This window comes from Dysidea avara, chromosome 11 (genome assembly GCF_963678975.1).
Source record: "Dysidea avara chromosome 11, odDysAvar1.4, whole genome shotgun sequence".
Classification (NCBI taxonomy): domain Eukaryota; kingdom Metazoa; phylum Porifera; class Demospongiae; order Dictyoceratida; family Dysideidae; genus Dysidea; species Dysidea avara.
In genome coordinates, this window is record NC_089282.1 from 2,589,829 (window position 1) to 2,603,857 (window position 14,029).

The 14,029-nt window shown below is 40.6% G+C and overlaps 2 protein-coding genes and 1 long non-coding RNA gene across 7 annotated transcripts; 2 read left to right on the forward strand and 1 right to left on the reverse strand.

Moving 5' to 3' along the window:
* The first annotated feature begins 383 nt into the window (after positions 1-383).
* On the forward strand, positions 384-8,887 carry LOC136238385 (SAFB-like transcription modulator). Of its 2 annotated transcripts, XM_066028835.1 has the most exons (12): positions 384-538; positions 583-669; positions 1,204-1,380; positions 1,427-1,454; positions 3,600-4,326; positions 5,907-5,991; positions 6,138-6,281; positions 6,333-6,456; positions 6,987-7,128; positions 7,204-7,732; positions 7,783-8,038; positions 8,123-8,887. In XM_066028835.1, the coding sequence occupies exons 1-12, from the start codon at positions 410-412 to the stop codon at positions 8,782-8,784; spliced, it is 3,090 nt and encodes a 1,029-aa protein (XP_065884907.1). In that variant the 5' UTR covers positions 384-409; the 3' UTR covers positions 8,785-8,887. The 2 variants fall into 2 exon arrangements, with proteins under 2 accessions (XP_065884907.1, XP_065884906.1); XM_066028834.1 differs by having other exon boundaries at positions 7,783-8,887.
* LOC136238387 (UDP-N-acetylglucosamine transferase subunit ALG13-like) lies at positions 7,231-11,013 on the reverse strand. The gene is made up of 4 exons (XM_066028837.1): positions 10,879-11,013; positions 10,670-10,832; positions 9,566-9,704; positions 7,231-9,000 (listed from the first exon to the last, which is right to left on the reverse strand). The coding sequence occupies exons 1-4, from the start codon at positions 10,972-10,974 to the stop codon at positions 8,883-8,885; spliced, it is 516 nt and encodes a 171-aa protein (XP_065884909.1). The 5' UTR covers positions 10,975-11,013; the 3' UTR covers positions 7,231-8,882.
* Positions 10,950-13,807, forward strand: LOC136238390 (uncharacterized). 4 transcript variants are annotated; one of them, XR_010692959.1, is made up of 4 exons: positions 10,984-11,604; positions 11,746-12,159; positions 13,186-13,255; positions 13,307-13,807. It is a non-coding gene; the product is annotated as an uncharacterized lncRNA (long non-coding RNA). The 4 variants fall into 4 exon arrangements; XR_010692958.1 differs by having other exon boundaries at positions 13,186-13,807; XR_010692957.1 differs by lacking the exon at positions 11,746-12,159 and having other exon boundaries at positions 10,986-11,604.
* The last annotated feature ends 222 nt before the right edge of the window (positions 13,808-14,029 follow it).

A 14,029-nucleotide genomic window follows, 5' to 3' on the forward strand; every position in this document is an offset into this window, starting at 1 on the left:
TGAGTCGATCAGTGCAGGCCGGGTCTTAATTGGACCACATCATAGTTGTGAAAGTTCAATGGCCCAGTGAACCAGCCATAAGTATACCAATGGCACTGAGTCACTTTAGCCTGAAGTGTGAACTCTTCACTTGAATTCTGGCAGACTGCAATCAAACAATTAGAAACATCAAATCATACACGTTTTGTTTGTATCAACTTAAAAAGTGCCTATGTCCATCCATAGGATGGTCACCCCACAGGCCCATACTAGCTAGCTAATGTTAACATAGATTATAGAGGGCGTAGCGCCCTCTATATGCTGTTAATTCATAATGCTCACTATGCTATATCACGTGCAACTTGTTAATAAATTTCCTACTGAAATTGACACTAATGCGGTAGGAGAACACGTGTTCATACGCTACAAGATGGCGGAGTTGCTGCTGAACGGGAAAAAGTTGGACGACCTGAAAGTAAGCGAGTTGAAAGATGAGCTGGACAAACGGGACCTGTCCAAGAAAGGAAACAAGTCTGCGCTACTTGAGCGACTTCGGAAGGTACAAACATTTCGCATTTCGTGTGCACACTCTCATTTTTGCAGGCTGTGCTGCAAGAAATGGCAAGCTCGGCTGCTGCCTCTTCTGTTTCTAACGATGAGTCGGTAGAACTTGATGCTTCTGAAATGGAGGTGTGTTTTTGTCCCGCGTAACCGCCATTTTGGCAAACTTTACCTTGTCTTTTGCAAACGCAGTGGCTGTGTTTGGTTCTTTTGTTGTGTGCGTGAAGCGAAGCTGTGTGCAAAACAACTTGTGTGCAACCCACGTAATGTGCAATTGCAGTGTGTTTCTAATTAATGTGCACTATTTTTAATGAACATGAATAGTAACGAGTTGATGTTATACTACTTTTAAAAGCCAGGAGCCATGCAGTTAGTACTGACTAAACATGCCTTGTATATAATTTAGCTTATATTCATGCTATTAATGGTTAGATTATAAATTCTGCAATTTAGTCATTAATTATTTTGCATTGCTATAAGGAAGTGTAAATAGAACAAACTACTTTACACTGCAAATTATGCACAAAAGTATCTTCTCAACTCTTTTGTAGTGTGTTTATCATGCGGATTGTTTAGGGAAAGCCTTGAGGTTGCCCTTCATTTTTCACATGAGTACAGTTCACGTCCCCCTTTTCAATATTCATATGGGTTGTTATCAATTAGGAGACTGCCCCTTCAACTGGTGAACCAGCAGAAGAGAGTGTCACTTCAGGAAGTGAACTACAGCAAGAGGTTGTGGTGCCCAAGAAGCCTACTCCAGGCAGGAAGCTTGGATACAAGAAGCGTGGAAGAGGAGGGAGAATAACAAGCCCTAGGGATAAGTCTACCACTCCATCTGATGTAAGATGATAATGAATTGTAATTGAAATTATTTAAAATCCTTTAGACCCCATCAAAGTTTGAAGATGATTCTGGTGAGTTACATTTGATTTCGTATCTATCATACAATTTGTTGAACTTTTATGTAGGGAATTGTGTGTGTTGTGTATATGATTACCAGGTGTTGTTAGCATGCTAGATGAATGGTACTAGTTGAACCGTGTCATTATCATGGTTGCATAACACAACTGGCTACACCACTGAGGGTCAGTACCCCCCCCCCCCCCCCCCTTGAAAATTGGCTGGTCTGAATTATATCCATTGGAAATATCTGCAGTGCTGTTGGTTGTGCATTGTTTTGCTCAAAGCATGGTGTATTTGATGTTCTGAATTCCCTTGATTTGCTTGTTTTGGTATGTGGCAAGCACTTCATGACTGACAAAATCGATGAATTGTTGCACTAAAATGTTGTAGTTGATGTTGTTATTCATCTGAGCACCATATTAAATGTGATTAGTACTGGTGCATTAGGTGTTCATAGCCCATGTATCCTTCAATTTCTGGGTAGCTTTGTGCAACAGCAAAATGTAATTTCCAGATCTGACTGCATCAACCTATGTATGCCGTGTCTTAATCCATGGTGTGGTCATTGAGCACCTAATAAGTAGGCATTGAATATGCCTGCAATAGGTACTAGAGAGCTACAATACAGGATTCTGCATGATTTTTTCCAGTTGCATTCTATGTGGATGATCTCATGTTTGCATAGCTCAACATTGCGTCATCTGTTCATGTGGTACATGATTGACATTTGCAATTTTTATAGCAATTTCTGCTACACCTTTGCATACACTTCTCGCTTTGTACATCTGTTTTCCATATATACCCTATTTACAAATTAAAGTCCATGCTTTGCTTACATGATATGCATGTGTCTCATTTATGCATACAAATATTGACGTATATTTTGAAAGTATTTGGTCGTGCATGTGGCATTTTCCTGAACAAAGACTGTAACCTTCTACTACATGTACAAGCTGCAAAACTTTTGCCTAAATATGTTTTGTTATTACAAACGTATGGTTGCTAGATTAGCACCATTTTCTCATGACCAGTAGTTCTTTTTGTAATTCTGCTATCATACAGTCTGGTGCAATCAGACTACACGGGAATGACTGATGGTGCTTCTTGGTAACATTTTAGTTTGTGCAGAGTTGCAAGGTTAGTTGCAGTCAAATATCAAATAATTGATTCCATGTCAGCACTACAGTGAAACCTGTGTATTAAGGACACCTTGGGACTGACAAAAGTTTCCTGATTATCAAGGTGTCCTGATTTTCCAGGTAAGTTTACATGCTAAGGGATACTTTGGGACCATTATAAAGTGTCCTGATTAGCAGGTTCCACTGTGGCATACCACTCCAAGCGCATCCATGGGATTCAAAAATGACAAGGCTATATATGAAGGCAGCACATCAACATACTTGGTCATAATATGACCTCCTTAAAAGTAGTGTTCCCATTTTTTTCTGGTCACTCAAAGCACAGAACAGCGACCAGTGCACCTTTGCCAACATATTGCACACATTTGCATAATTGCTACTTGAACAGATTAGTGTCAGCAAGTTTGTTTGGGAACTGGCATGCCTGCATGTTCCATTGTAGTTTATGTAAATTACACCTATACTATTGTAGCTCACATCCTTACACTACCCCATATGACTGGTCCCAATTGAATGATAACTGCATCTCAAATTGGATACACTTTGGATACACAGCTATACAATTGATATCCACAACAGAGAACGTAGCATATAAACTCATTGGTCAAGCAACACTGGTGTTATCCAGTGTGATACTGCTAGCACATAACGACTTAACAGTTGATCGAACAACTGTTTATGTTCTATATTATTGCAAGTGCATGGTTTTATCTGGTGGGCATTAAATAGGAGGTTTCTGCATGACAGTTGAAATTATCAAGCTTTGAAACAAATGAGTATTGGTTTGATTTGTCTTAAATGACGTCTCTTATGTAGTTTGGGAATGGCAGGTAAGACATGCCATGGCTTGGCTTGGAAAGTATTAACAACTTGGCAGGCTCCAATCCAAAAGCTAATTACATGAGACAATAATTAGTGCATGACCAGGTGATTGTACATACAGTAGTGTAAGTTATATTGTGAAGCTGATATTATGTGTTCTTTGTCATTTGTACCGCGCACACCAAACATGTTTAGGATTGTCATTGGAAGAATCCGATACTATTAAGTTAGAGACAAAACTAGAAACAAAAACAGAACCACTCGAACCAATCACGGAGTCAGTCCCATCTGACTTATTCACAGCCGACAGCGATGCAAAGGATGAAGAAGACAATAAACCTATAGTAGTTGAGGACGACAAGCCAGAAGAAGAATGGAAAGAGGAGGATGATGAGAAAGATATGGGCCTCCCACTGCATCTTGATGAAGGAGCTATGGATTATTCTAGTCAAATGGAGTCATCACAAGAAGAGATCAAAGTTGATGATGATGACAATGTTGTACCAGAACATGGCATTGATGATTTGCCAGATTTTGATCAACGAAACCAAGATCAGGCTGGTGATGACTTTGTCCTACCAGAGGGTGCTAAAGATGATGCCATGGACGAGGGTGGCACCACTGAGCCACCCAAAAAAGACAAGGATACTAAGGCAGATGATCCGCCACCTGAAAGTGCCACAATTGACATATCTTTTGCTCCTGAAACAGAAGAATTGTTATATGAAGGTGACGTGGAACACGATCACACAGATGAAAAGGAAGGTACCCCGGTAATGGATGAATCGACTAGCAAGGAGAATCGTGAGCAAGACCTCTCGTTGGTTCTCGACATCCATGTCAGCGAGGATCTACAAATACAGAGCAAGGATGAAGATAAGTCAAGCAAGTCTGGTGAAGGAGCCAGTCAGGGTGATAAAAGGTTTGTGATCTATTCTTGTCCATTTGTTTGATCCTTTAGGATGATGTGAAACAATGGTGGTAAAACCATCAGAGTCATTTGTGGTTCAGTCATGGCCCTGGTCTCAGCAGTAATGCCGATAGTATTTTTGTGGTTGGCTTTGCATGAAGCAGCATGTAGGGTGTGTGTGATGATAACCAGGAAGACAGGATGTCATTAAACTATCCACAGGCCAATGGCTGTCTGGTGGAACTATATCATCACAGGAAGTTTTATATCTGGATCACATGATCCTGTTGTTTGCTGTGAGTTCTCTCCTTTAGGGACAATGCTTTTTGTAACCTTCTTTTTGTAGTTTTTGTCTCTCTAAGTTGTAATTTTTGCAGCTCATACAGAAAACAGGTCACAGGAACACACTGAAGAAGACAACAGATTTTAGAAAACACCTAAACACTTTAAATTGGGAATACATCAATGGTACTGGTTTGAAAAGAGACGGTTGCCTGCTATGATGATCGGACATTGTAGAGAAGTGATTTCTGAATCTCATTAACTAATTTTCTGTCCTTTCTGACCCTCTGCTGCAGTGTAATCCTACTGATGATCGAGTGCAGTAGCACTTGATAGTAGGATGAAGATTCTAGTCAGCTAAACTCAACTGTTGCATACTGAATGTAACACTTGACCACGTAGGCTCATGCCCCCAGCTCTATAGTATATGCTTGAAATGTTCTAATAGAGCAGTCAACTTCCTGATGGAACAGTCACTTTCTGAGCCCTTAAAACTTTATAGTAGCTACATAGTTTACTGTACCTATGTAAATACAGTGAAAATAGTCTTTAAAACTTTCTCAGAGCTAAATTCTATCTAGATCCCATTGAATGGTATACCCATGTCTCTGTTGTGTGTTTCAGACTCTGCTGTGCAGCTTGCATTGTTCATGTTGGTTTGCTCTGCCATTCCTTTAGGAATGTCAACTGAAATTTAGCTTTTCCAAGATATTACATTTGTACCTCAGGCTACATCTAGATCATATACTCTTTTTTGGCAATGGTTTCTATGAGGAATTCATTGTTCTGTTGTTGCATTTTGTAAAACACTGGACTATTGCTATATGCTGTGCTAATTTCCGTAGGTTTACTAAAAGGAATCAGCTATTTATATGGTTTCTGCTGCATGTACGACATGATAGTCTATGCATGTAATCTCTTCCTTTATAGGTAACTGTGTTAATCAATTTAGTTTTATTTAACCTCAGCCATCATCAGCCTTACTGGCTGTTTACTCATTTCATATGGGAGAGCATCCTTTGTGATTGATTGAGATCAAGTATATAAGGATTAGGTGTATAGAACAGTATGGAAGAAGATATTATCGTTTTTGATGATTCTAGATGAACTTGGAATCCGTAGTGTCTGTAAGATGGTATATCGCTGAAGCTAAATGAAGGAGGACCAGATGACTTTCTTGTTTTTGTATTATGTTTTGTACTCATTCCGCTGCTATATAATATGCTACTAGAATTGTGTGCATTGCATATTAGTGTGTTGTGTCATGTAGTAATGTGTGTATAGAGCTCATGATGGTGTTGTGTTTGTAGTACACAGTGTTCCTTGTGGGTGAGTGGACTAAGTTCTTCTGTCAGTGCTTCTGATCTGAAGACCATGTTCTCTCCATTTGGAAATGTGAGTGAAAAAAGTTGTGTAGTGCAGCTGTTTGTAGGGTATAGTTTTCTGTACCTCCAGAAGGGCTTGGGGTTTTGTTTTTTTTAATTCTGTTGACATCTGTGTTATGCGTATTACAGCATATTTGTTACTGTGTACCATTGTAGGTGTCATCAGCTAAGGTGGTTGCTAAACAGGGCTCACAGAGCAGGTTTGGACATGTTACTATGAAGGACGAGAAAGAAGCTGCCAACTGTATCAAGGAGTTAAATGGCAAGGAACTCAAGGGAGCTAAAGTCACAGTTGAAATGGTAACATCATATCCACCCATTGCTGGTATATTAGCTGTATTCATGATGTAGGCCAAGAGCAGTGCTCTTGTGGGCAAGAAGCCATCTTCTAAGGACGCTGAAGGAGAGTCCAAGCCTGCTGCTGAAAAGAGCAGCAGCAGAAGTGACTCCAAATCACGGTCTAGTGATACCAAAGGTAACTTGCCTGCTATCCTCCCGTATGTGTGATTTGTGTTCCGTGTAATATCAAGACTTCATAATATATATATATATATATATACTGAGGAGAGTGTCCTCTCATGTACTCCTGTAGAAGGGCGTATCATGAAGTTATGACGTAACACTTCTGAGTTCGCCCATTATTCTTTGTATAATTAATGATGTCGTTAGTGAACATGGTATCGATTGAACGCATGCCTAACAACATTGCTAGCAACCAAATTAACTCCAGCTCTAAGTGTTTCTCACCAAACTACAATTGTTTCTTCATGGATTAAGACCGCTTCGTAGACATTTCTTGCTAGGCCATTTGCAAATACGGCTATCCTGAGTGTCGTGAGTGTGAAATGGTGCTAACGATTCTTGCACTTTTAAGGCTGCCTGTATGTCAAACCGCAACACCTTGTAGTTATGTCATAACTTCACGATACACCCTTCTACAGGGGTATACGAGAGTAGGACACTCTCCTCGGTAGATGTATTATGAACTCTTGATAATATTTATAGGTAGTTCATCGAAGTCTTCAAAGGGAACATCTTCTGACAAGTCATCCTCACGAAAAGAGTCTTCATCATCTCATCGTCATCGTAGTTCATCAAGAGGACGTCGTAGTAGTCCATCCCATGGATCAAGAGATAGGAGGAGAAGGTATGTTTGTTATTATAGTGTGTGTGCATACGTCAGTGTTATGTGATTTATATATGTGTGTGTGTGTGTGTGTAGGTCTAGATCTAGGTCCAGATCACCTAACTCTAAAACTGATCGACCAGCAGCAAGGGGAGAACTCCAGCGTAATCTTGAGATGCGTCTTGAGCCTCGTCTTCCAGAAAGGGAGGTATACTTACGACGCCAGCTGACTCTGGAACAGCAAGAGAAGGACTTGATGGAGCGTATTCAAGCTATCAAGGAACGAGAAATACGAGAGAGGGAAGTCAGACAACAAGCACTTGCAGAACAAGAGAGATTGTTTCGTCAGAAAGAAAGAGAGCTGAAAGAACGTGAGCTAAGGGAACGCCGTAGGAGAGAAGAATTGGAGAGGATACTAAGACAAGGAGATGCCAGGGAGAGAGACTTCCGTGAACGAGAGCGACGCATGAAGGAAGAATTCCAACGACAACTACGTGATCAGGAAATGAAGGCTAAGCATGAGCGACAGATGAGGGAACGTGACCTGTTAGTACAAGCTCAGAAGGAAGAGCAATTTCGTGACCAAGAAAGAAAGTTACAGGAGACAAAGCAGCAGTACTTCAAGGTTAGAATCATATCATAAACAAATGGTATTTTGGATTGTTTGTTTTATAGTTGAACAAGGAGAAAGAGATACTGGCAGCTAGGGCTGCCAAAGCTGAACAAGAGAAGTTAGAAAGAGAACGCCAACTCCTTGATATTCAACAGCGTGAACGAAGGGAGAGAGATTTGCTGGAGAAGAGGTTAATGAAGGAGAAGGCTGACCAAGAGAGAATGTTCTTAGAGAAACAAAAAGAAATGGAAGAGAGGGTTCGTCTACAGCAGCAGGAATTCAAGCGCAGGGAGATGGAACGTCTAGAAGCTGAGAAACGTGAGTGGGAGCGTGAGAGGCAAGACAGAGAGAGACAAGATCGAGAGAGGCAAGAATCGTCTAAGAAAGACATGTCTTCTATAGGTGGTGAGAGTAGCAGGGACCGAGATAAGCATGACCACAAGTCATCCAAGCAGCCCAGTGACCGTGCCACTAAACGACCATTCAATGATGAAGCAATGTATGAAGATATCAAGCGTCCAATCCGACATGACATCAGAGAAACTCTGACTGGTTTCCACCAACACCAAGGCAGCATGCAGCAAGAAAGTCGTAGCATCCGTCGTGAGTCACCACCTCTACGTGGCTATGACAGAGGCCGACCACAAGAACCAGTAGGATACCCAGCTCCATCAGGCCGTGGTGCACCTAGTTATGGAGACCGTCCCCCTACAAGCCGTGCCACTGGCTTACCAGTTACCCCCAATCTACCACCAGAATTGATCAACGCAGCCAACAAGGCTTTGCAGACCATTCAAAGAGCAGCAACTGGTTCCATTCCTGACCAACACAGACAAGGTAGACCGATGCCATCAAACAGTGGAAGACCCTATGGAGGAGGACCACCACCCACAAGTCGTCCGGACCCTTACCCACCTCGTCCTGGTAGTTTCCAAGGTAACCCAAGAGGTGGACAGATGGGAGGGTATCCCCCTAGTCAACCTCGTATGCATGATGATCGCGGTGGTAGACGTGTCAGTAGTGCACCTGCCCCCTATCAAGGCAACTATCCTAGAAGATACTAATACATGACTTTTAGTGTTGATATATAGAACTAATGGAATTTTAGATGCTTGTTATATGTTAATGCATTGTTGATATTGAAAATTAGCATTTTTATATATTATACATTGTCAAATCCCATCATTCTGTCCAGAAATTCTCCAAACAGTTTAGGATTTCCTGGCTGGTAGCTCTTTAAATTTGATGGGTCAAGTCTTCTGACAGTCTCTAATAGATCACTGGAATATACAACTAACAATAATACCAAAAGTTATTATATATATACTGACTCTTGATAATACTTCAAATTTTTTGTGATTACCTAAAAGCAAGTTTGTATAATAAATATATAATTATAAGCTATTGGGGTAATGCAATCTAAGACTACACAGACCTGTCTACCAGGAACACAATCATTTTTCTATGTATAAGGCCATACCTATTTGAAAAGTTGTTCCTCAGATTTATTACAACAAAATGGGTCAGTCGGTACAAGCCATGTAATAGATCAGTAAGTCACATTAAAGCTGTATGCAGACCTATCACAGATGAACATAGCTAGAGTTCAATGTGCACTGATGCTATCTTTACGTACAGATAGCTAGCACTATATTTGAGCTCAAAATTTGTGACCAACTGACTTCTATTAGAGTACCTTGATCTTTGGCAGCAATTTTTTAAGGTGATATGTGATCTAATTTTTCTTTTCTTAATTAAAATCTGCAAAATTGGGTCAGTCGGGTCCCAGCAACAACTTTTCAAATAGGTATGGCCTAACCACTAAGTTTGCACACACACACTTACCCAAAATGGGTAGCAATGAGGTGTTGATCCTGTTGTAGTTGGTAAGCCAGTTCAGTTTGATGATTGCCAGCTAGTTGATCATTAATTACTACAATGAGGGGCTTGTCCAGGGTGAGTGCCTCCAAAGTGGTACCAGCACCTGCAAAGAAGGGGCAAAGCTGTGAAAAAGGTGTTTTGAAGGCTACCATAGCCTGGCTGTATTTACACAGATTTCGCTTCTTTTTTGAACTTTATAAGGCTCTTGCAGAGGAGGTTGGTCATGCATCATCATTCATCCTGTGATAGCAGTGTGGGATTGGGTTAGGTATGGATCCAACTTTATTGACACTGCAATGACTGTTCTATTAGAATATCTTGCGATGTTACACTTTTGCTTTGTACTGCACCAATTTCAAGGTAATCAAGTTATGTAACAAGCAAAGTGTGTAAAAATCTTGGTCCCTCAGACAAAAAAAAATTAAAACTGGGCATGAAGCTATGCATGTGTGAAAATTGTGTTTTATACAGTTCGATGTATTGGCTTTCTTGGCTGCACAACACACAATGCCAGACATGCCAACTCTCACGCATTAGGCGTGAGTCTCACTCTTGGCTAGTAATCTCACGCTATCACGCCTAACCTTCTGTTTCTCACTCTTTCAGCTTAGTTCTCACGTCTGATCTACTTCATAATTAGCCCTGTGGTTAAAATCGGACGGCCCTGTGCTTATTTATGTACTTAGAGCATGCAGTGACCTTTTTTTTTTGTCTTCACTACCGAAAATCCTGGAGCTGCACTTGAGTCTGGTCCACATTGCTGATAGTGTTTGAGGTCTCACTCCTAAAATTGTTGAGAGGTTGGCATCTCTGACAATGTGTTTGTGTGTGTCTCAATCAGGTAGTGAGAGAAAAAAAGATCGCGTTAAAATGCAATGGAACATCTCTGGGTTTTGAAAGAGGTAAAATATAAGTGGAGTGGGACCAAGTCTTTCTCCATTCATTGTGTGAGAGTTTCTTAAGAGATCAAAATGGAAATAGTTGGTGGGAACGAACAGAACTCTATGATCTTCACTTTAACAGACAGCAACAAAGTGTGAACTTGCACAATTTACTGTGATACTGTACCTCCATGACTGATAATTAGGGATGCTTCTTGCATGTCATGTTTCAACGTATCCTTGTACTGGTACACTTCAGTGTGGAACTGTGTGTTGTTGACAACTTCAGGAATGAAGGTGCTCTTGCCAGCCTGTACCACCATTTTGTTGTAGCCTTTAGATATGGCCAGCTATACAAAGGCCGTATTAATTAATACGACCTGCTATCATGTGTACCTTTATGAACTGTTCAGAAGCCACCGCCTTGACTAACTCGTCAAATCGTGTAGTCCCGACGGTGACAAATATTGATCTCTCTTCATTTGTTTCCATATTTTGACGATATCGTATTCTAATTTTTTCATTCGCGAACTTATTCTAAACCACCAGCGGTCGGTTTTTGTTATAACAACACAAAGAGTCCCGCAAAAGTTGACGAAGGGAGGAATGATGCATATCCTGCTGCTATATTTGCTCGTCACTGTCAATGGAACAGCAAGCCCTGGACTCGGCAGACATGGCAGAGTAGCTTAGCTCGCAGAGCAGTCTAGCTATGGTCTAGCTAAGCCAAAAATGTGTCACAGTTTACTGCACAGCACTGGACAATTGTGCAAGATTTTTAGCTACTGAGCTACGCTATTGTGATGTATGTCTTAACTGAGTGGTCAGTACGTATCTATCTAGTATATGGGTGTAGCTATGTGTATCCATAGATAATATACGTAATAAAGGATTGGCAACGCGCATAGCAACTATTAGACAATCCTCGTTACGGTCGCGTGACTTATTATGTAACTTATGCGCGTCTATTGTCATAGATACGGCTACCCGACATGAATGCTCCGCTTTATCGTTCCCAGTGCTGTTATTTCGCTATCCAGTAACAGAGAGGAACTACTCATGTAACCAGTATCGATCGTAGCGAGCTATCAACCAGCGGATTTTGGGCGCGGCAGCAACTTGGTGAGTCGTGGAGTCTTACCGTTTCACATGAGCATCGAATTCTATCAAGGATTCGATGCGCTCCTGGTAGCCAGCTACAGTAGGTCATAATAAGGATGGACTATGTAAACCAGGATTTATGTGGATTGTATGCTCGTTTAGGGCTTCAGCAGCAAATACCTTATATATCCAGTGGCAATGTTTTTTTAATGGAGAGCTCGAGATGGATATTGGGAATTTGCTTCCCCAGTAAACGCCAGGTACCCATTGATGTTGCTGTGACAGCTCACCAGGTCCCCAACTGTATACAGCTGGAGCAGTGTGAACAAAGTTTCTTGCTCAAGGAAACACTAAATTTCAAAAAACCTGGAACCTTTCAATTACCAGGCTAGTGCTCTAGCCACTTGGCTATGCTGCCTCACTGCCCTTGTCTCAACTTAGTGGTTGTTGTGGAACTTTGGGTTCTGCGACCTCTTCCTGTGAGATCTATATAGTCCCAGGAGGATTCTGCACAAGACTATAGTGCCTGAGTGGTGCACAGGCATCCCAGTGTTGGTTTTTTTTGGGTGACAATAGGTACAGCTGCCAGCTTAGGCTGTGTGTATGTGTGTGGTGGAGGACAAGAGTTCACTGAACACTCCATTCTGTTTTTGTTGTGTTGTTCACATGTGTGTCGTATTGCGTGGGTGACTAGGGTCACCAATGCCAGGGGTCAGTCACTCAGAAAATCCTCGAAATTCAGCTATCTTTATAGTGCATGTGCTGTTGACAACTGTTACTGTGTGCTATGACCATGTAAAGTGAACAACTAAATAGTGCAGTAAGCAAATTTCAATGATGAGATTTCCTTTTATATCTGGGGCCAGTGTTGGGAGTAACGCGTTACGTAATATTATTACTTTTGTGGTAACTAAGTAATAACGAAATACGCTATAAAAACGGGTAATATAACTCAAATTACTTTACTTACAAATGTAACGTGTTACCTAAGTAATATAGTTACTGTAACGAGTCTAATATTATGTAATATTATTACTACAAGTAACAAAATTGCTAATCTCGTTAGTTATCCTCTGAGTAACGCCTAGCCACAACGAAGTAACGAAGCCTACTGAATGAAGCTTATTCACCAGCTTCTTACTTATAACCAAGATCTGCACATTGTCCAACAACGCAATCATGTCATGTGATAAAGTGGTAGTTTCACACGTGACAACTTAAAGCTGTGGACACAAAGTAATATAATATGTAATATTATTATAGTTTTTATTTTATGGGTAATATGTAACTGTAACTAAATAGTTCAGTTGTAAGTAATATGTAACTAGTTACCTTTTCAAAGTAACTTTCCCAACACCGTCTGGGGCTAATTGTTTGTAGGAAACCATACCAAGGGGCCATATTTACATGAAAGATCTCGCAATGGCTGTTGTTTTAGGTATGTGAAAGTATCTGAAAAAAGTAATCGTTTGACAAATTTCTGAACTTTGATCAACAAAATTTCACTGAGTGACAGACCTCTCAACCAACATCTCTAAATTGTGTTATGTTTAGGGATTTCTAGTGTTTGTTAGAATTTCAATAATATAAATCTTTATCTAGGTTTTACTTGGATTTCACACTTCTATTATAGCACAAAATGGAGTAGCCGACAGCCTCAATGGAGATGCAGGTATGCTTTGCATTGATCAATCAATGGAACATCCATCAGTCATTTATCTAGCTAACTCCAAGCCATCCTGGACCTGGAAGCCTCACTGATTTTGTGTGATTCCAGAGTTCAGAATTTAAGATTTCTTTATGAGATTGTGTGTGAGAGTCCCATGTCATTTGTGACTCTGATGGTTGTGATGTTGCTGCTGTTTTATCTGATATGAATACTACTACTAGTGCTTGAGTTCATTGAATGTAACACAGTCATGATTACCTTGACTGCTATACACTGGGATGTGGGACCTACTGGCAAATGCTCTACAGGTGTACAGTGGAATCTCAGTTATCCAAACCTGTATGTCAAAATTGAATACTCTATTAGAGTAGCGAGTGTTCTATTAGAGAAGTTATTTTTCATACTTTGCAATTGACTAACATTGTGTAAAGAGATTTTGTACAAACTTCAGTTATCAGGTATCTGAGCTGCAGGTGGTGCCTAGGAGTTCAGATAACTAGTATAATATGTGTCCATTGTTTATATCAGTTATTATAACAAAGTGAACTAGCTAGACTTAGTCCACATTAGTTTCCAGCACTTGAAGGGAATGTCTATTTTTGTGGCAAAACACAAGGACGTCACTTGATATCCAGTGGATGGTATTTGCTGTGAGCTGCTACATTTATAGATAAGCTCATCATTCCCTGTCTAAGCTTGAAGTCACGATACACTACTCTTTACCACCAACAGCTCCTTCATGTTGATAACATGCTCTGTTCCACTACACTTTTTATA

What these genes read in the sequence shown, in the direction of transcription:
- LOC136238385 (XM_066028834.1), top strand. Translation starts at nt 410, where the DNA reads ATGGCGGAGTTGCTGCTGAACGGGAAAAAGTTGGACGACCTGAAAGTA. An exon ending in TTGATGCTTCTGAAATGGAG is followed by an intron (nt 670 to 1,203) that starts GTGTGTTTTTGT and finishes GTTATCAATTAG; the next exon opens with GAGACTGCCCCTTCAACTGG. An exon ending in CAAAGCAGCAGTACTTCAAG is followed by an intron (nt 7,733 to 7,782) that starts GTTAGAATCATA and finishes TTTGTTTTATAG; the next exon opens with TTGAACAAGGAGAAAGAGAT.
- LOC136238387 (XM_066028837.1), bottom strand. Translation starts at nt 10,974, where the DNA reads ATGGAAACAAATGAAGAGAGATCAATATTTGTCACCGTCGGGACTACA. An exon ending in CTTCTGAACAGTTCATAAAG is followed by an intron (nt 10,833 to 10,878) that starts GTACACATGATA and finishes GCCTTTGTATAG; the next exon opens with CTGGCCATATCTAAAGGCTA. An exon ending in CCTAATTATCAGTCATGGAG is followed by an intron (nt 9,705 to 10,669) that starts GTACAGTATCAC and finishes CCTTCTTTGCAG; the next exon opens with GTGCTGGTACCACTTTGGAG.